Source organism: Procambarus clarkii, chromosome 29, assembly GCF_040958095.1.
Source record: "Procambarus clarkii isolate CNS0578487 chromosome 29, FALCON_Pclarkii_2.0, whole genome shotgun sequence".
Taxonomy (NCBI): Eukaryota; Metazoa; Arthropoda; class Malacostraca; order Decapoda; family Cambaridae; genus Procambarus; species Procambarus clarkii.
This window is the reverse complement of record NC_091178.1, coordinates 12,942,309-12,965,325: the sequence shown is the minus strand read 5'-3', so window position 1 is coordinate 12,965,325 and position 23,017 is coordinate 12,942,309. Positions and strand designations below refer to the sequence as shown.

General features: G+C 45.5%; 1 protein-coding gene across 3 annotated transcripts in view; it reads right to left on the bottom strand.

Moving 5' to 3' along the window:
- KrT95D (phosphofurin acidic cluster sorting protein KrT95D) overlaps positions 1 to 21,084 on the bottom strand; it is a 399,429-nt gene extending 378,345 nt beyond the window's left edge. For 2 of the 3 annotated variants that reach the window (XM_069333513.1, XM_069333514.1), the window contains exon 1: positions 20,539 to 21,083. In XM_069333513.1, the coding sequence (XP_069189614.1) occupies positions 20,539 to 20,642 (104 nt within the window). In that variant the 5' untranslated portion in view covers positions 20,643 to 21,083. Of the gene's footprint in view, positions 1 to 20,538 lie in introns of all 3 variants that reach the window. The other variant, XM_069333512.1, reaches the window with a different exon arrangement.
- Positions 21,085 to 23,017: the final 1,933 nt, after the last annotated feature.

Here is a 23,017-nt window from a genome sequence, read left to right as displayed (position 1 = left end):
TGAGGTTACCTTGAGGTGCTTCCGGGGCTTAGCGTCCCCGCGGCCCGGTCGTCGACCAGGCCTCCTGATTGCCGGACCAGTGTTGTCACTGTTAATAATAGTATTTAGGCACACGCACGTGCGTACAGGTGCACGCAGAAACACATAGGCGAACCCAGGCACACCCCGCCACCCCCACACCCCGCCATTCCCACATAGGGAATTGATAGGGTAGATAAAGACAGTCTATTTAACACAAGGGGACACAGGTGGAAACTGAGTGCCCAAATGAGCCACAGAGATATTAGAAAGAACTTTTTTAGTGTCAGAGTGGTTGACAAATGGAATGCATTAGGCAGTGATGTGGTGGGGGCTGACTCCATACACAGTTTCAAGTGTAGATATGATAGAGCCCAATAGGCTCAGGAATCTGTACACCTGTTGATTGACGGTTGAGAGGCGGGACCAAAGAGCCAGAGCTCAACCCCCGCAAACACAACTAGGTGAGTACACACACGGGTCCTTGCGGCCGAGCGGACAGTGCTCGGGAGTCGTAGTCCCAAGGCCCCCCCCCCCCCGGGTGCGATTCCGGGCTGAAGCAGGGACAAATGAGCAGAGTTTCTTTCACTCGAAACCTCTGTTCGCCTAGCAGTAAATAAGTACCTGGGTGCTTGACAGCTGCCACGGACTGCTTCCTTGTGGATGTGTGCAAGAGAGACTTATATATGTAGTAGACATAATAAGAGGAAAAATAGATAGGTTGGAAAGGCGGGGTCTAAGAGCTAATAGCTCCATTCTGCAGGCACAAATAGTAAATACACACACACACACCAACCTAAGCTATCGGTCAGGGTGCAGTCAAGCTGTTATCACTCTGCCACCGCCCCTTTCCCCCCCCCCCTTCGCACTCCATGGAACATGGCTATACCATCTGACACACACACGCACACACACACACACACACACACACACACACACACACACACACACACACACACACACACAAAGAACCAAAGAGCTGTGACCAACTCATTTGGTCCAATGACCAAAGAGCCAAAGCTCAACCCCCGCAAGCACAAATAGGTGAGTACACACACACACACACACACACACACACACACACACAAACGGCTCTGATATCTGGCACACACACATCTATTGACCAGCCTCCCAGCACCACCTGCCCCAACTCCTGGTTCATCAAATCCATCTACCCTCTACTTATCTACACTCCACATCCAATTCAGCCACCCTGGTAGCATACGGAGTACCCCCCCCTAACTATTCAATAGGACTAACTCAAACTATCCACACATGTAAGTCCCTACCCACAACTCCCCCCCCCCCTCCCCAAAAGTCTTCAGGCCCTAAACACAAATGCTGATGGAATCACAAGGCAAGAGAGCGAGAGAGAGAGAGAGAGAGAGAGAGAGAGAGAGAGAGAGAGAGAGAGAGAGAGAGAGAGAGAGAGAGAGAGAGAGAGAGAGAGAGAAAGGGAGAGAGAGAGAGAGAAAGGGAGAGAGAGAGAGAGAAAGGGAGAGAGAGAAAGAGAAAGGGAGAGAGAGAGAAAGAGAAAGGGAGAGAGAAAAAGAGAAAGGGAGAGAGAAAAAGAGAAAGGGAGAGAGAGAGAGAGAAAGAGAGAGAGAGAGAAAGAGAGAGAGAAAGAGAAAGAGAGAACGAGAGAGAAAGAGAAAGAGAGAAAGAGAAAGAGAGAGAGAGAGAGAGAGAGAGAGAGAGAGAGAGAGAGAGAGAGAGAGAGAGAGAGAGAGAGAGAGAGAGAAAGAAAGAGAGACAGAGAGAGAGAAAGAGAGAGCGTGTGAAAGCAAGAGATAGAGAGCAAGAGTGAGAGCAAGATAGAGAGAGCGAGAGAGAGAGAGACAGAAAGAGATAAGGGGGTATATGGGAGGGAAGGAAGAAAGGGAGGGTGGAGGTAGAGAGGGAGGGTGGAGGTAGAGAGGGAGGGTGGAGGTAGAGAGGGAGGGTGGAGGTAGAGAGGGAGGGTGGAGGTAGAGGGAGAGGGTGGAGGTAGAGAGGGAGGGGGAGGTAGAGAGGGAGGGGGAGGTAGAGAGGGAGGGGGAGGAAGAGTGGGGGTGACACATGGCAGGTAGAAGCCAACAAGGCCACCGGGGTGCTCGGAGAGAACCAAAACACAAAGGCACGATAAAAACACACACAACAGGATATGAGAAAATACGCAACAAAATTTGCGTTAACCAACAGCTGGACCAAAGACCACAACCTCCACTCCGTGCAGAGGCAGAACAAACGAAAGCGACACTTCTCCAATAATAGGGTTTGGGATGAGTGACAAGAGCTCCAGGAGATGGCAATGACAACGGTACTTCACTAGAATGATGAGATTCAGCAAGAAAAGTTGAACTAATTTATATCACCGTGCAAATTAAGGTAGCAAGATGGCACCTCGCCTGTGCGTGCTCACCTAGTTGTGCTTGTGGGGGGGGGGGGGTTGAGCTCTGGCTCTTTGGACCCGCCTTTCAACTGTCAATCAATCAACTGTTTTTTTCACGCACAGGCACACGCGCGCGCGCACACACACACACACACACACACACACACACACACACACACACACACACACACACACACACACAGGAAGCAGCCCGTAGCAGCTGTCTAACTCCCAGGCATCTATTTACTGCTAGGTGAACAAGTGCATCAGGGTGAAAAAAACTGTCCATTTGTTTCCGTCTCCGCCGGGACCATAGGACTACGAATACCGAGCGCTGTCTACTCAGCCGTCAGACTAAACACACACACACACGTATGCGTGTATGTGTGTGTTTAGTCAGCTCCTTCTCTTGATTTACTACCACGTACAAAATCCAGCCTCCTAACCTAATCACAAACGTCTCCGAACCCATGAAATTCGTCTCGAAACCCATCTCAGGTGCCCTCTAACCTAAATTATACCACGTTATTAAAAATTAGAAACAAATTTCCCTTACCCATCCCAGGGGCCCGTCTCCTCACCCATCCCAGGGCCCGTCTCCTTACCCATCCCAGGAGCACGTCTTCTTTCTCGTCCCAGGAGCACGTCTTCTTACCCGTCCCAGGAGCACGTCTTCTTACCCATCCCAGGGGCACGTCTTCTTACCCATCCCAGGGGCACGTCTTCTTACCCATCCCAGGGGCACGTCTTCTTACCCATCCCAGGGGCACGTCTTCTTACCCATCCCAGGGGCCGTCTCCTCACCCATCCCAGGGGCCGTCTCCTCACCCATCCCAGGGGCCGTCTCCTCACCCATCCCAGGGGCCGTCTCCTCACCCATCCCAGGGGCCGTCTCCTCACCCATCCCAGGGGCCGTCTCCTCACCCATCCCAGGGGCCGTCTCCTCACCCATCCCAGGGGCCGTCTCCTCACCCATCCCAGGGGCCGTCTCCTCACCCATCCCAGGGGCCGTCTCCTCACCCGTCCCAGGGGCACGTCTTCTTACCCGTCCCAGGGGCACGTCTTCTTACCCGTCCCAGGGGCACGTCTTCTTACCCGTCCCAGGGCCCGTCTCCTTACCCATCCCAGGGGCCGTCTCCTTACCCATCCCAGGGGCCCGTCTCCTTACCCATCCCAGGGGCCCGTCTCCTCACCCGTCCCAGGGGCCGTCTCCTCACCCGTCCCAGCGCCCGTCTCCTCACCCGTCCCAGGGGCCCGTCTCCTCACCCGTCCCAGGGGCCCGTCTCCTCACCCGTCCCAGGGGCCCGTCTCCTCACCCGTCCCAGGGGCCCGTCTCCTCACCCGTCCCAGGGGCCCGTCTCCTCACCCGTCCCAGGGGCCCGTCTCCTCACCCGTCCCAGGGGCCCGTCTCCTCACCCGTCCCAGGGGCCCGTCTCCTCACCCGTCCCAGGGGCCCGTCTCCTCACCCGTCCCAGAGGCCCGTCTCCTCACCCGTCCCAGGGGCCCGTCTCCTCACCCGTCCCAGGGGCCCGTCTCCTCACCCGTCCCAGGGGCCCGTCTCCTCACCCGTCCCAGGGGCCCGTCTCCTCACCCGTCCCAGGGGCCCGTCTCCTCACCCGTCCCAGGGGCCCGTCTCCTCACCCGTCCCAGGGGCCCGTCTCCTCACCCGTCCCAGGGGCCCGTCTCCTCACCCGTCCCAGGGGCCCGTCTCCTCACCCGTCCCAGGGGCCCGTCTCCTCACCCGTCCCGGGGGCCCGTCTCCTCACCCGTCCCGGGGGCCCGTCTCCTCACCCGTCCCAGGGGCCCGTCTCCTCACCCGTCCCAGGGGCCCGTCTCCTCACCCGTCCCAGGGGCCCGTCTCCTCACCCGTCCCAGGGGCCCGTCTCCTCACCCGTCCCAGGGGCCGTCCTCCCGAGTTTTACATGTAATTCCAGTCTTGATATATTTGTTTACATGTTGTGCTGGAGCTGAACTTCTCTTCCTTGAGTATCACGCCGTTTTCTATGGACCATATCTTACCGTGTCTTAATTTCTTGCATTGATTTCGGGGCTTAACGTCCCCTCGGCCCGGTCCTAGTTGCTGGATTGGTCAACCAGGATGCTGGCTGCTCGCAGCCTGGCGTATGAATCACAGTCTGGTTGATCAGGTATCCATTGAACCACTGAAAGACCTGCTTTTCATCTGTTTCATTGCCGTGTTCTCTATAATTTAGGCGAGTTCTAATCCTCTGGAATCCTCACCATCTTCACGGTCACCCAACCAACCCAAGGATCGGGTTGGTTGGCTGCTGTCCACCTACATAGAACGTCGCATTTCGATCGTATGCGCTACATAAAGCCAAACATTTTCGTACTAGAAAATGGAAGCGGCTCGCGAGAGTGACGTACTGTCTCGTTTTCTGTTTTGGGTCCTCTGGTTGGTTAGGAAGGGACACTTTAAATTGACCGTTTTCTTGACGTTCGGAAGACGGGAGACATCTCCCGTCACGCAGGGTGCAGTCGCACCTCCACAGATCTCCAGTATCATCTATTGATACTGGTAATAGCTCAAAAGGGCCACCACTTACGGGGCTATTCATGCCCGTGCCACCTTTTGGGTGGCTTAATCTTCATCAATCAATCAATCTTGGCTATGTGACCCGCAAACATAGCCACGTGGGGCCCACAAACATGTGACTCACCAGAGGAAGACCAGTGTTCTCAAGCGAAACATAAAACCAGGCGACACAATGACCAGTGAAGACGAGAAGAGACAATGATTCACTCATCCCCCGGAGGTTCATCACGAGACCGACTCGCTCAGAAGTCGTAACATTACAGGGCACACTGTAGCCTATGTAACTTACATGTGCCTGGAAGTATATGTGATCGTTACCTGCCACTTGGGCTGGACGGTAGAGCGACGGTCTCGCTTCCTGCAGGTCGGTGTTCAATCCCCTGACCGTCCACAAGTGGTTGGGCACCATTCCTTTTCCCTCCCCGTCCCATCCCAAATCCTTATCCTGACCCGGTCAAAGGGCTTATATAGTCGTAATGGCTTGGCGCTTTATCCTGATAGTTCCCATCCCTTCCCTTCTGTGATCGTTGGATCGAGGAGAAGAGTTGTGGGACCTGAATTAATGTTAAATACATTTAGACAAATGTTAAATGCACGCGAACGAATTTATAATGCCTTGGAAAGTTAACGAACAAGACAAACAGTTGTTTGCTGCTGCGCAAATGATCCAATCATCCCCCCCCCCCCCGGTGCTCCTAAACACTTGGGAATGCACTTACCCAAAGTCCCCCCCCCCTCCGCCACCCCCGCACACCTCAACACATTCACAGCCTACGTCAGCCAGCATTAGTCTCGTGCCCCCAATCTAATACTCATTACTGGACGTATTTCAAGCGAGCGTGCCGCTCCTCTTGCAGTATTTTGCATGGCATGATGGTAGTGGTGTTTTAATGAGTGTTCCTGGCGGCCGGAGACGTGGTGTGGTGGACGGGAGGGAGGGGGGCTTTAGGACCCCTAGGCACGTCTGTCTGTCACACACGCACAACATGAACAAATCCACAAGGGCCGTGACGAGGATTCGAACCTGCGTCCGGGAGCATCCAAGACACTGCCTTAATCGACTGAGCTACGACCTCAATGGAGCCACCTCAATGTGCCACATGTGACTGAAGTAACACCACCGGCACCCGCAACACCAGGCTGAGGTGATGCCATATTATTATGATACTAAGGACTCATACGGTCTACTACATAGTCAAGCACAGTGACTACTGAAGACCCATCGGCGGTCTAGACTCGTCAAACAATGTTAAGATAAGTATCTTATTGCTTCTTAATTACAGTTATTACTTAACCTATACCGTTGATAGGTTAAGAAATAATTGTAAATAAGAAGCAATAAGATGCTTATCTTAACATACTAAGAAGGTTAGGTGAGGTCGGTGTTTTCTATGAAGCTTTTCAAGGTAAACTAAAATATTCACAACCATTTAGTATGTCACATATGCACTTATTAAATAAGCCAATATTGACTATAAGCAAATGCGAGAACGGGTTGCAACGGTTGAAGCGTTCAACAACTTCCTACAGTAGTTAACGGATCAGCCAGGTTGTGGCGGTTTGCGGTGTACCGGGGGGGGGGGAGGAGGAGGGGGATTATCGGGGGAAAGCACTAGCCATTGCGACTATATAGCACTAGGGATCAGGATAAGGATTTCGGATGGGACGGGGGGGGGGGGGAGGAATGGACGGCAATCAAATTACATAAATTCATGACAAAGAGACACTAGTGATTATTGAAGGGATATATTTTCTACAACGTTTGATTTCACTCTGGAACATCTTCGTTTAAGGAATGAATTCACAAGATTGATGAAGATTAAGCCACCCCATGAGGTGGCACGGGCATGAATAACCCGTAAATTTTCACAAGGTGGTGGTGGTGGTGTTTTAGATTTAGCTACTCAGAACGAAATGTCCATGTAGCACGGGCTATGGCGAGCCCGTAATTGAGTTCGGTTATTCGCGATAACCTTGTTACTGTGATATTTGGGTCAAAGTATTAAATGGAGGTGGTGTTTCCTCCTTTTTCCCCTTTTTCTTTTTCGCTTCTGTTTTAGTCTTGTTTTGATAACATTATCTTTGTGGCGGATGTAGGTGCAGAATGTTTACTAGTGAGTCCCATTCTTTAATGGCTTTTCTAATAATTGTAGTCGCTGTGGAATGTGCATCTAATGCAGCAGCTGTTGTTGTTGTTGTTGGATTAATGTTGAGTTTGATGTGTGGGGCTTCAGTAGCTTCACATTCTAGTAAGAAGTTCAATAGTGGCGCCTCTGCTTCTCTTTCACGGATATGACACCCTTAAACTATTGGGTTTATTACCTCCCAGCAGCACTTGTAACCAAGTCTGAGTCTGTGTATGGCTACTGCAATGTCTCTGGATATCTTTTTTGTCAGGCTTGAAAGAGTAGTATCCAGTGGCTTGTTCGTACCATATCGCAGTGGATCTTCCTTCCGCTACTTTGGCTCTGTAGCGACTTTTGATAGTTGGGAGTATTTTCTTCTTGATTTGCTCCTTAATCTGTGAAAAACTTGGAGGTATTCACAAGGTTGCTGTTGTTGTTTAAGATTCGCTACTTGGATCAAAACGTTCCAAGTAGCACGGGCTATGGTGAGCCCGTAGTGAACTTACCTGGCACAGAAGCAGGGCAAGTAGCACGGGCTATGGAGAGCCCGTAGTGAACTTACCTGGTACAGGAGCAGGGCAAGTAGCACGGGCTATGTAGAGCCCGTAGTGAACTTACCTGGCACAGGAGCAGGGCAAGTAGCACGGGCTATGGAGAGCCCGTAGTGAACTTACCTGGCACAGGATCGGGGCTGTTTTTCCGTATATTCACAAAGTGCAAAATTTGTCTTAAATACACATGTGGGAAGAGATGAATATCAAGTTGTGTGGGGTCAGGTGACGGAGTCGAACATGAGGGAAGAAACTGGGGAATAATGGATCGGAATACAAAACATCCAAAAACATGACCCACACACATTACGGGCTATTCATGCCCGTGCCACCTCTTGGGTTGCTTAGTCTTCATCAACCAATCAATCGACCACCACACACACACACACACACACACAAAGAACGGGAGAGAGAGAGAGTAGACGCAACCCCAGCCAATAGGAGGGGAAGTAGCCGCAACCCCAGCCAATAGGAGGGGAAGTAGACGAAACCCCAGCCAATAGGAAGGGGAAAGAGGACACAATCCCAGCAAATGGAAGGGAGAAGAAGACATAACCCTGGCCAAAGGAAGAAAGAACATGCAATCTTAAGTGAGAGTGCAGCTTCAAGAGGGTGAGAGAGGAGCGCCTCTGACAAGGAGACAGAGTACGTCCATAAGGAGTTAAGCGAGCGAGAGCTTGTGAGTGAGTGCGAGAGCATGGCTCTGCCAAACTAAAGGGGAAAATGTGCGGTAGCAAGCAAGCCAAGAGTGTGGGAGTACGATAGCAAGCTAAGAGTGAATGTGGGAGTGCGATAGCAAGCTAAGAGTGAGTGTGGGAGTGCGATAGCAAGCTAAGAGTGAGTGTGGGAGTGTGATAGCAAGTTAAGAGTGAGTGTGTGGGAGTGCGATAGCAAGCTAAGAGTGAGTGTGGGAGTGCGATAGCAAGCTAAGAGTGAGTGTGGGAGTGCGATAGCAAGCTAAGAGTGAGCGTGTGAGTGCGATAGCAAGCTAAGAGTGAGTGTGTGGGGGAGTGCGATAGCAAGCTAAGAGTGAGTGTGGGAGTGCGATAGCAAGCTAAGAGTGAGTGTGGGAGTGCGATAGCAAGCTAAGAGTGAGCGTGTGAGTGCGATAGCAAGCTAAGAGTGAGTGTGTGGGGGAGTGCGATAGCAAGCTAAGAGTGTGTGTGTGTGTGGAAGTGCGATAGCAAGCTAAGAGTGTGTGTGTGGAAGTGCGATAGCAAGCTAAGAGTGAGTGTGGGTGCGCAAGAGCGCCGGTAACTGACTAGTATGGACACAAAAAGTGAAACAAGTGAAGAGTGAGCTAATGGGTAAATTGAATGTGTGTGAGTGAATGAGTTACCCCTCGTAACAGGAACAATGAGTAAAATAGCGTGAGTATGCACAAAACCAAAGTATACAACCACGAACATCATGACTGACGTAGAAGCCAATTGAGTAAGATATGACACTCTCGCGGACACTAACCCGTGTCGGGGACGATGCCCGCGGGCAGCAGCAGCAGGCGGGCACCAGTGCAACCCGTACTCTTAAAAGTAACGTCACTTTTCGCTCGTAATGTGCGCTATGGCCAAATTTGGACGTAATTTGAAATGAAATCGACTCATAAAAGTGACATACTGTTCCGTTTTTTGTTTGAGTCGTCTGGCTTACTCGGCAAGGTTAAAAGAGCAAACTTTCCATTAACGTTTTTCATACCGTTTTGACACTTTGAGAATTTTCTGCCCACCTAACCTATCAGAGGACCCTTAACTTACTGTTGTTGAAAAAAATCCCAAATTTAATTTCATTTTTTTTTTAATTTTCAAATTACGTCCATATTCGGCCATACGGGCAAATGGCCAAAAGCGACGTTCTTTTTTAAGAGGACAGGCGGGGTCTTAGCTCAACGCTAAGACCCCAGTCCCCCCCCCCCCCCGGTAGTCGCTGATAGGTAAGTACGGATAGGTAAGTACTCCAAACTTGCCTCATCCCTAACATACATTAAATGTATGTTTGTGATGTGTGTATTCACCTAGTTGTGCTTGCGGAAGCTCTGCTCTTTCCGCCCGCCTCTCAACTGTCAATCAATCAACTGTTACTAAACACTAACTAATGTTTGTTTTTCACACCCACCACCAGGAAGCAGCCGGTCGCAGCTGTCTAACTCCAAGGTACCTATTTACTACTAGGTAACAGGGGCATCAGGGGTGACGCAAACTGCCTATTTGTTTTTCCGGCGGTGCCGGGGATCGAGCCCCGGTCCCTAGGCCCACGAGTCTAGAGCGCTGTCCACTCGGCTACAAGCCCTTCTCCTTCGTATGTGTTGTTACGGTAATCTCCTGCTTAGCAGTTGGTCCTGCCTGTCCCTTTACTACCTACTTATCTGCATATTTCAACATCAACAATACGTGCCCAAAACGTATTGGTGTCCAGACACACCTCCCCACTCTCCCTCCAGTACCCGTGACACCTGCTGTCTCGGTGGGGGACCAGACGCCACCAGCTAACGATCGTTTACCTGCCAGCTGATTGTTAAACTCCAGAATTCGCGCCAACTATGACGTCATGCCCCATATAAAAGGGCTTGCTAGCGTCCAGCTCAACAGACTACTCTTGGAGTACTCTCAGCTCAACCCGTTCTCGCAAATTCGTAAAGTCAATATTGACTTATTAACTACGTGCATAGGTGATATACTAAACATAATAGATACCCCTAAAAAGATTCATAGAAAACACCGACCTTACCTAACCTTGTTAGTATCTTAAGATAAGCATCTTATTGCTTCGTAATTACAATTATTACTTAACCTATACCTATTATAGGTTAAGTAATAATTGTAATTACGAAGCAATAAGATGCTTATCTTAAGATACTAACAAGGTTAGGTAAGGTCGGTGTTTTCTATGAATCTTTTTAAGGGTATCTATTACGTTAAGTATGTCACCTATGCACATATTTAATAAGTCAATATTGACTTATTAAATTTGCGAGAACGGGTTGCTCAGCTGTAACATCTACTCTCGCCCGCCTGGGTGACAGTAGACGTACACAGCATTTTGTATAAAATTTTACCTGCACCATTATTACTTAACGTAAATTTTACATTTATATATTTCTCTTTTGATTGTGTGTTAAGCCAAGTAGATAAGGGGTTTTTGTTTTCATTAACTATTACTTGTCATTTTGTGTAAAATTAAAGTCATTTTTTATTATATTAAATATTTAAAGTTTTTATTCTCTTTGGTTTTTACCCTCGCCTCTCACACCGTAGAGATATCACTCAGTTTTTTTTGTATTAATGTGTGATGGGCACAACACCAACCCACATAACCACCGCTCTATTCCACATTCTCGTCACAATGTGGGTAACACGTTGTGTTACAATCATAAAAGTCTAATGCCATCATGGTATATTTCAGTTGACTACTGTATATATGATAGATTCCTGTTCCAGCATCTCAGCGTTGTAGTTCAGAGAGGAAATGCTTGTTGCATCTTAAGTGGGTTCAGGTCCTGAGGAGCTTGAGAAGTTTTTTGTTTAATTGTACTAGGCCTTTGTGTAAAGTTAGATTGGTGATATGCTGTATGTAATCAATTGTTTTTCTTGAAGTTTAAACTAGTATTGTATGTGATTTACAGATACACAATACATACATCAACTCAACCAATTGTTTATATATATATATATATATATATATATATATATATATATATATATATATATATATATATATATATATATATATATATATATATAAACAATAAAAGTTAGTTTAGTTCATTTATTATGCACCCCATACCCATCTTGTGGGCGGTAGTGGAAAGGGTTACAGAGGCACATAATGGGCTCAGGGACTAAACCCCACAATTCATTTAGCTAAGCAAGTTACAATTCTGAAGATTGTGAAAATGGTTTAATACAATCCAGAGTGATAAATTCCAGTTGATGCTTCCATGGATGGGAGTTAAAGTATGGTACTTCATCTTGCCTTCCTCCGGATCATGCCCCCCCTTGTCCAGGACATCTGGGAGGATAACTCTACGACAAGCCTTTAAATTGCGCTGCCGGCCCTTAAGGCCAGAAGGATCCCTCAAAATGACAGCCAGGTAAACACAGCTTAAGCCTCCAGTTAGGCGTAGGGCACGCAAACCAATATAGGCAAACTGAACTCCTTTTTGGACAAATCCACAAGGGCCGTGACGAGGATTCGAACCTACGTCCGAGAGCATCCTAGACGCTGCCTTAATCGACTGAGCTACGATTTGTTGCATGTGATGCATCACGCGATTGTGGTTTGTGTGTGTAATGAACTCCTATTTCTTTTGTCTTATTCGTTAGAACAAGGAGGATAGTGCAAGCGATGAGTCACAATAACGTGGCTAAAGTATGTTGACCAGACCACACACTAGAAGGTGAAGGGACGACGACGTTTCGGTCCGTCCTGGACCATTCTCAAGTCGATTCTCAATCATCAAGTCGATTGAGAATCGACTTGAGAATGGTCCAGGACGGACCGAAACGTCGTCGTCCCTTCACCTTCTAGTGTGTGGTCTGGTCAACAAGGAGGATAGTGTTTATCGGTTGGGATGAGCGCTTCCTCTGACGCGGTTTTCTGAAGACTCGGGAGCAAATAACTGCTTATTTACGAGGAGTTGCATCTCGCTGTCTCGCAAAGAACGAGCAGCATTATTTACTAAGGTCAGATGACAACACCGAACCCGCACTCCCGTCTTCTGTCAGTCCCGTCACCAACACGTCTACAACCCGTCCTCTTAAAAATAACTTTGCTTTCCGCTCGTACGCGCGGCGCTATAGCCAAAAATTGGACGTAATTTGAAATGAAATCGACTCATGAGAGTGATGTACTGTCCCGTTTTCTGTTTGAGCCCTCCGGCTTACTCGGTAAGGTTAGGAGAGGAAATTTTCCAATTAACGTTTTTCATGACATTTTGAAACTTTAGGAGATTTTCCCGCCCTGCTAACCTACCAGAAGACCCTTAACTTAGTGTTTTGGAAAAACAACAAATCCTAAATTTATTTTACATTTCCAAATTACGTCCATTTTCGGGCAAACGACCAAATTCAGACGTTATTTGTAAGAGGACAGGTTGCGAGACGGCCACTATAACCTACAACACTTGTACCGGTATTACACGAATGACAAACATAACATAAACATTGATTTAACATCAAGAGTTCCAGTGTTATCGGTTTGGTGCCTTTTTTTGATAATTACTTCCTTCCTTTCCAATGTTATGTTTAATGTTTTAAATCACCACGTTCAGTAATCCGAAGGCGATTTCTTTGTTTTCCGAGACGTTCAACGTCCTCGTTAAACCCGCGCTTCAACAAATATGAGACTGGGTGTATTCCCTACAACAAACTAGGTTTTTAGTTTGTTGTAGGGCCAACTAGGGAATTAATAATAATTCCCTAGTAATAGGGAATTATTCAGTATTGATTCTCTACAACAAACCTAGTTTGTTACATTTTTGGAATAATTCCCTAAAACAAACCTAAAGCATAAACATAACTATTGTCGCTTACCTGTCCCTTTACCCTTACCTTGAGGGCCTGACAGCTGAGTGGATAGCGCTTCGGATTCGTAGTCCTGAGGTTGCGGGTTCGATCCCCGGAGGAGGCGGAAACAAATGGGCAGTTTCTTTCACCATGATGTACCTGTTCACCTAGCAGTACATAGGTACCTGGGTGTTAGACAGCTGCTACGGGCTGCTTCCTGGGGATGTGTAGCAAAAAGGAGGCCTTTCGAGGACCGGGCCGCGGGGACGCTAAGCCCCGAAATCATCTCAAGATAAGAAAATACCTTGCTATAATTTACCCTCCGGCCAGAATTGGACATAATCGAAGTAAACTCATTACACGTTTTCAAAGCAAATGTGATTTGGAACACAAAGCGAGTAGTCTAACTGCAGCTGACAGCTCGATCCTGCAAGCACATCTAGATAAATGCATTTATGTGTGTAAATCACGAAAATTACCACGTGATGAAAAAATGTGACAGTGTCAGACCACGGAGAAAGAATTGAAACAGAAATTTCCTTAAGTACTTTCGTATATAAATACATCTTCAGAAGGAATGCATTTATGTTAGCGTACCCTCCCAGGAAACACTAAATAACCAAGTAATCAACAGAAACTCATAACACATCCCAGGCAAATTAAGCAGCAGTCACTCCTGCGACGAGTCACATTCCTGGGATACACAGCCTGGTCACTGGCCTAGCTACAGCCCCGCTCCTGTGCCAGTTAAGTCCACTATTCTTACTGAAGCAACCATACGAGTAATAAATACTCATACTCCGCCCAAGTAAAACAGAAACAAGCAACACTTAGTAGGCCAGCCAGAGGCTTAGGGCCCGAGCAGGAATATCCCTGCAAAAAAAAAAGTCCACTACGGGCTCACCATAGCCCGTGCTACTTGAAACTTTTGTTCTGAGTATCTGAATTTAAAACAACAACAACTGGCCTGGCTAGAAAGGGCAGCACAAACCATAGTTATTGTATTTTAAAGAGACGCATAATATAAGCTTCGTCCCTCTCTTATCAGCATGATCTCTCTTCAGATGGTCCACTAATAATCAAGGCATTTTTCATGAGGTCAACAGTCGCAACATATTACCACATACGACAATAAATTAGTGCACCATTTTTTCCTTTTGAAAGGAAAGTTTATAATGAGTATGAAAAGTAACACGAATGGACCAACCAAAATCGACTTGAGAATGGTCCAGGGCGGACCGCAACGTCGTCGTCCCTTCACTTTCTAGTGTGTGGTTTGGTCAACAAGAAAGAACCTAATTCTGCTCCTTCCCTAACTAAGCCTTATAATTTCTAGTATATGCTATATTAGGTTTAGCACAGATTCGGATGTGTGACTGTCTTATCCCCATTTATCAAACAATTCTGTACTAACGTTAAGACCTACCATTAATGTATAATGACTTACTGTAAATATATAGCTCTTGAAATAGAACATCCTCTGTAACTACCTGACATGTAACTATAAGGTGTGAAGGATAGATGAAATTGTTTGTGTAATAATCTAAGATGAGGTCTGATAAAGACCTTTTGTGCCTTCTGTAATGATTTGCGCTACCGGTCACAGGATGAGTATGGGGTGCACAATAAACTAGCCGCCTCCGGCGTCAACAATCAATCAAAGTCAAATCTTCGTTTTTCTTCTGTTCCGTGACTTTTGTACAAGTATACTAACTTTTCTATATAAAAGAATGATTGTAAGAGACCATATTTGTTTCAACGGCTATTTATAGTTTATCTTACTGAAGGATGAGCCGAATAACTTGTGGAAAACCCGAGTAACTCTAAACCAGAGGATATTAACCACGTCTGCTCACATCTACCGAGACTCTTGTTACTTTAGATTCATCAACTCGGGCACAAAAAGTTGCAAGTAGCACGGCCTATGGCGAGCCCGTAGTGGACTTAACCTGGCACAGAACCGGGGCTGTAACTGTCCCCAGACTCGTCCACTAAATTTATCTCTAGGTGGGAGTGACAGGTGTATATTATTCCCCTGACTACTTCAGACTCCTCTTCCAATTGTTTGACCTTCGAGTCATGTGTTTATGGCTCGCTTAAGTCACGTGTTGTGCTCGCTTAAGTTGTGGGCCATCGTCTCACTGTAGACGTGTATGTATTGCGTGTCGTGTGAGAGGGGGCGGCAGCATCTCACTCATGTCACTGATGCTCGCCAGTGACGTAAATGGCTAGTTAACTGATTGTCTCGGCACGCCAACAGACACCAACCTTCACGCTTGACACCTATTGTTTACAACAATACTTGAGACGTAACTCGAAAGCCTCCGATTTTTTTCCTTTAACACAACCTACGTTAATCGTCGTAGCCTAGGTTCAAGTACGTTTATTGAGACTATACAAGAAATGTCAAAAGGATAGAGTAGCGTAGGCCATTTCTACTCTCCTTTAGCCTAGGTTATGACACAGAAAAATTAATTTAATTATCATAGAAATTAACTAGGCCTTAACAAACCAGCACCTTGAGGTTAGTCAGTCAGTTTAGTTCAATTATTATGCACCCCCATACCCATCTTGTGGGCGGTAGTGGAAAGGGTTACAGAGGCACATAATGGGCTCAGGGACTGAACCCCACAATTCATGTAGCTAAGCAAGTTACAATCTTGATGAGCTAGTCAACAGCCTGGTGGACCAAACTCACAACTCAAGCTTGGCCTCGGGCCGGGCTTGGGGAGTAGAACTCCCAGAACCCCATCAAGCAGGTATCAAGCAGGTTACAAAATTCAGTATAAGTCGTCACATCAACAATGGGTTCGAGATCGACCACAAGCACCTTGAGGTCTATGGAAAACATTTATCCGTCGACAAACTACTAACGACCAGGTATCACGTGTCCCTCCTTCCTCCTTGACTTTATCCTTTGCATCCTTCGCCTTCTTCCTCTCACTGATAGTTGAAGGCCTAGGAATAATATATAACACTTGAGGATCTAAGAGAAGAATGAATCCCGAGGTCACGTGCCACAAGAAACCGACCACGAAGAGGCGCGGAGATTCCTTTATTGCATGGATCGTTCTCCTCAAGACGTTTGATTTGAAGCAAAACTTCGGCAAGTCTCGTGTTCAGAAAACTTAAAAACTAAGTTAGCTTTGTCGACTGTTAGTGTCTTCGGCGCTGAGTGTTAGGTGTTCCAGAAAATATACAGACCTAGACCTTCTGGCAAGTTTATACTTTTTTATATTGCTTTTTAAATATTTAGTATAAAAGTTATGATTTTTGTTTTGTAATATTAAGTCACATGAGGCAATGCACTTAATAATCTGTTGTACGCATAATGCAATAATGTGGAATAAGTGCTGACAAAAGTTATCCGAGAAATACACCGAAGCTGAAATAATATTGCAGACTGGTATTACAGCTTGTGGCGGGAGTGTGAACCACGATAGACAGCAAGTCTGCAGACTTGGCATCATTTATCCTTGACCTCATAGTGAAGTGAGCCAGCGTCTTGCAACTCGGCCCCCGGTTTAACTCTTCCTGGCAAGGATTAGTGACACTAGGCAGCCATAAAGAAGAATATTCTTTTGTATCGTGTTTTATAGCTGTTCTTGGCTGGACTTTGAGGGCAAGAAACGATACCGAGTGAGACAATGTGACACCCTTGCTCTTAGAATAGCGAGCGCTAGGCTAGAGTTTATGTGGCCTGCTTGACTAGGAATCTACTGTAGCATGATACAGTAGATACGGTAATAGTGATGCTATTACAGATGGTGGTAGCAGTGACGGTAACTCACGGTGAGGTGCCAATTATATATGGTGGTAGTGGTAGAAGAATTTCCTACCTTGAGCTCTGGAAACAAGAACTCTGTGCCATAATCTTACATACTACATTATTGAGTGTCCAATCAGTAGACCCTCCAGATCTTCCGGTACGAAGTAGCTTGGCAAATACTTTATTCACTCCCGTGTTACCTGGAACATACCTGGAGAGGGTCCCGAGAGTTCGTCTCCCCGAGCCCGGCTTGGGGGCCAGGTTCGACTTGTGATGTTGGAGCTGCCTCGTATGGGCCAATAGGCCTTCTACATTTACTTTTGTTCTTATGTTCTGTCTAAAAATGTAAGTTCGTGTTAGTTTGCTATACAGCTGTTTAGTCCAGCCTGTACAGTAATGATCTGTACAAGTTGTTACGGATAACGTTTCTGATAATGTCAATGTCTACATTCTATGCTGAAATTGTGAATTATGTAATTAATGTACAGTACTGTAATTTTCATGTAAACTTTCCCAATTAATAAATGTACAACCACTTATGAATATAACTTTTGATTTTGATTTATAATGCCCCTGCTTGATGGGGTTCTAGGGGGGGGGGGTTGTTCTACTCCTCAAGCCCAGTCTGAGGCCAGGCCTCTAACATTACATTTCCTTATATTTATGGCGGATACCATTTGCAACACACAATCATTTGCAACACACAATCATTTACAACACACAATCATTTACAACACACAATCATTTACAACACACAATCAACACACAACAATTAGTAAGACAGCGTTTCCTGCGGTCGAGTCCGTGAACTTTCAATATTCATTCTCACACGTCTTCGCTATCTCAACCCCAAACATTCCGGTCGTAAATTAATTATAGCCACTTGCTGTTCGCTATCTCATTGATAACGAATGACTCAAGCACACTTAGACTACTGGCACGACGTTCCCAATATCAGATTATTATCGGTAGGGTTGGTTTATGTTCAGCCCTTCAACATATATTCTATGCAATCGTGTAAAAGATTGGGCCTAAGCCTACCTACCTGATGTTGGCTTCAGGGATCAACGTCCCCGTGGCCCGGTCTCTTGACTAACCAGGCGTGATTGGTGGTCTGATCAGCCAGGCTGTTGGACGCCGATGCTCGCAGCTTGACATATGTTATGTAATGGCCAGTCTCGCTTTGGTAAAATAATGTTTGACATGAGGCATGGCGGCTGAGTGAACAACGCTCGGGATTCGTGGTCCTAAGGTTCCGGGTTCGATCCCCGGCGGAGCGAAAACAAATGGGAAGAGTTTCTTTCACCCAGATGTCCCGGTTCACCTAGCAGTAAATAGGTACCTGGAGTTAGACAGCTGCTACGGGCTGCTTCCTCGGGATGTGTAACAAAAAGGAGGCCTGGTCGAGGACCGGGCCGACGGGACGCTAAGCCCCGAAATCTCAAGATAACCTAAGAAGATGAAACTGAAATTTTATTGTGTGTTTTTTTTGTCCTCTCGAGGATTAAATAACGTCACTAAACAGATATACTAAATTGCCCGAACCTAACCTACCAGAGGACCCACAAAGATAAAACGGAACAATGCGTCAATTTTACGAGCTGATAAGATTTTCAGCACATCAGATTTTGGCCATAGGGGATTATTACGTCAAAATACGATGTAGTATTCGACAGGGAGGGTTGCACACGTACGGCAGCTCTCACAGAGCAGATGACACCTATGAACGAGCCACTCACTGACAGTGTTAAATGCAGCAGGTGACAGTACGGGACGCGGATGGCAGGCTCTAGTTATCCTAGACTACTAACATTTCAAATAATATTCATAATGGTAATATCCACAAATGTAAAGTTCTAGCTGTGAATATTAATTATATTATATATATATATATATATATATATATATATATATATATATATATATATATATATATATATATATATATATATATATATAATATATGCGTGTACTATAAACTCTGACCCCTAGAGGTATGGAACCTGAGCAGCCAGGGGTCACCCTCCTGGGTATCCAGTACTAATACCATTTCACCATCGATTGTCTATTAGGTAATCGATGGTGGAGGGGTAAGAAATTATGGTGATTTATAGCTTACGGACCATTCAATATTATATATAATATAATACACTGTCACATTTTTAATCACGCGTTTCGGCCTGTTAAAGTCGTTGTCAACACCAGACTGACTAGAGAAAGAGAGAGAGGATACAGGCCAACACGTGGGACCTGACCAACACATCTCTAGGGAAAGAATTACCAGAAACAGGAACAGCTTAGCTTAGAATGGTCAAAGAGGATTAAGCGGTCAGAGAATAAGGATGAAAGATTAAAGAAAAGCCTCATGAATATATTATATTATATATTATATATAAATATATATATATATATATATATATATATATATATATATATATATATATATATATATATATATATATTATATATACCTGGTTGATACCTGGTTGATGGGGTTCTGGGAGTTCGTCTACTCCCCAAGCCCGGCCCGAGGCCAGGCTCGACGTGTGAGAGTTTGGTCCACCAGGCTGTTGCTTGGAGCGGCCCGCAGGCCCACATACCCACCACAGCCCGGTTGGTCCGGCACTCGTTGGAGGAATAAATCTAATATATATATATATATTATATACAAAATATATATATAATATATTATATGTAAGTAATTTTATAGTAGTTCCCGACAATGAAATATGCAACGTCAAGTACACGAATTAGCCCTGAACTTGGTACACAATTGTCCCATATTATGCAGAAGGCATACATACCCTGACCAACACGGGAGGAAGCAGAAACCAGAGGTCTGTCTCTGCCAACAAATGATTTGAGAGTAGTTGCCAGTGGTCTGTCAACACCAAAAAAGGAGTAACCGGCGGTCTGCCCTTGTCAACAGCCGCCACTGGCCTACTACGACCAACAAGAGGATGAAGCAGCAGCTAGCGGTCTGCCTCTGCCAATGAGAGGAAGGAGCAGCAGCCAATTGTGCCCGTGCCAACAAGGGGGGACAGCAGCAGTTTGTGGCATGTCCTTGCCAACAGGAGGAGGAGGCAGCAGCAGCCAGTGGTCTGCGCCTGCCAATCGCGGAGGGAGGCAGCAGCAGCCGCTAGCGGTCTGCCGTCCGTCGCCTGCTGGTTGTTTTCAAAGTGAAACGCTCGCTATAGACGGAGGAACCGCTGGCCACCGGGTCAGATCCATACCACTCACACGCAGGGGATCAACAATTTCCAGCGGACCGCCGCTTGGCTATACGGCTCCATTTAAACTATCAAATATCATCATCATAACAAAAATATTAAAAACCAGACTCCCAGATACACACATCCATTTCAAAACAATAACATTACACTCTTGGGCCCAGGTTCATAATCTATCTCAAACCAAGACCCCTTACTCCTGTATCCAAATGAAAATATAAAATCGACATAGACTAATTAAACGAGAGAATATAAAGGTAGTAAAGTTTACTGAGGAGACAGGTGGGACGAGAAGGGGGGGGGGGGAGGGATGATGGGACGGGTGTGGGATGCGAGGGTTGTGTCGTCTATAGTCTGTCTGGGACGGGGGTGGGTGGGACGGCATCCCGGGACGGGCCCAACAGGCTTCACTTACCTTGGTATGCAGTTGGGCGGTGTCCTGTCCACTTCCCAGGTGGCGAAGAGCTTCATGGGCACAGGCTTGATGCCCAGCCCTAAGATCGTCTGCTTCTCGGCCATGACTGAGGAGCCGGGGGCGACCAACAAAGGGTTGTCAAGACTCGCCTGGGCTTTCAGCCTTTATGTAAAAACGCTGAAATATCCTTATTTACCCTCGGTACTCCATTGTCAGAAATCAGACTTACGGACAGTAGCACATCTGAAGTGCCTTGTAAGAAAGATCTTTCTGTAATACCAATGAGTTAGTATTGTCATCGTTGATTCATGCAAGATCTCACCCTTAAAGTTATCGTAAAATAATAGTGGCTTCAAATGTATAAACTTCCGTCACTCTACACTTTTACACAGGAATTATTTCGATGCACTGGTTAATTAACATAGCCTTGCGATTGGCAAGTGAAAATCTAACCCAAGGAGAAGGTGGAAATGCAACGAGAACGATATTTTGTCACAGAAGCACCTCACAACCCCAGCGCCATGCTCACACTGGCTCACAACAACAGCTGCTTCTTCTCCCCGGGGCAAATCCAACTGGATACGGAGACAAACTCGTGCTTTGTTTTTTATCTACATGGATTCTAAATATAATCAAACTAACGTTGCCTAGTAAATATACGCTAAATATATCTATATGCACAACACTTCAAGGCGTTTTTGTATAACGTAAAATATTTCAATACTAAGATGAATTTCTCCGTACTTAACTCTCTCGCGCATATACTGCCCCTCCCAGTAAACATGTCATAGAAAACGAACTTTATCCGTTAAGGTATAACTAAAGGCAAAACAGAAATCAGCAAACTGAATTAAGTATTTTAATTTAACAGATCTCAACGTATATTATCTTGCGTGTTGAAACTACACAGGCCATTTAATTAACAAGAGGGTTTTTATTATACAGGGTTTCCATTTAAGATTTAACGCCATTTTCAATTACTGTTTCAAAACACCAAAAATGTCCATGAAATAATGCCTGATTTTATAAATAACCCAAGACACAACACCACATAACAACCACATGGCAATAACACAACAACCACATGGTAATAACACCACATGATAATAACACAACATAACCACCACATGGTAATAACACCACAAAAAACACACAACAACATTCATTACCACGGACAAAAATACACAACTAACACCACATACATGGACACCACATAATACACATACAGCACACTCGTTCCTTCTTGACGACAATCCGGAGTCCCGGGTTCGAATCCCAGGCCGGGACAAAAATGGTTGGACACGTTTCTTTTCTTATTACCTAACGCCTCTATTCACCTAGCAGTAAACAGGTACCTTGGAGTTAGCCAACTGTCGTGGGGTTACATCTTAGGGAGATGGTCAGTAGTCAACCCTTCCTCCGAATCGACAGTACGTTTTAATACTATATGTAATAAGTACATTCCTGACCGCTTTCATAGTACGTAAATACACTTAACTGTGCTGTTACCTCTTCAATATCTTCTCCTCCTTTTCTATTAATTCACACAAAAATTTTTGGTGGTTGGTGTAGGTGTATTTTTATATACGCAAATTTTAAATATAAAGAATTTATTTTTTAATTTTACTAAAGAAATGAGATTTTATACAAAAATTTTAAAATATCTTGAGTTAGTTTATAATATATTGAAAAATTTTAATTTTGTTTTATTAGTTTTATAAAATTGTAATATCAATATAGCTATATATTAAGTACTTATTGTAATTAAGAAGCAATAAATGCTATTTACATACTTGTCCTCCTATACTCCCAAGGTTGGGTAAGGTCTTAGTTTTCTATACAGCTTTTAAGGCAAACTCTAATATTCGCAATATTTTTGTGCGATGCTGTCGTTGTTGTCTTGCCTATGTACTGACTTCTTTGGGGCTGACAGTCCCCAAGTGGGCATTAGAAGGCATAGACGACGTTGGTTTCTTTCAAGGCGTTCTGTTTGGTGTCTGGAGAGTTCTTCATGAGTAGATTGGCCGTTTTCTTGTTTTTGTTGTAAATTGTTAATTGTATCTCCTGATTTGTGTCTGTGGGGATAATGTTCCTATTAATAATATCTTCCGGGACACTTTCCTCCGTTTTGTGAGCTGTTGAAAAGAAGTTCCTATATTTATAGGAACTTCTTTAGTCCAATATATATTTAGTCCTATAGTCTAATAGGTGGTACGAGAGTTGTGTTAGTTGACATAATGTCATCACAAAACACAATAATTATAATTATTATATAACTCTATAATGCTATATATATTATATAGCAGTATAATTATATATAACACATTCATCCATATGACACATACATCTGCAGAACATAATCATTAGCACCAAAAATAGCTAAATTCCTCCACAGACTAAATAAATAAATAAATATACAGTAATGCTGGAGTTTTAACTTGAAAAGTTCAAATTGAGGAATTCAGAGCACCGGGAATTT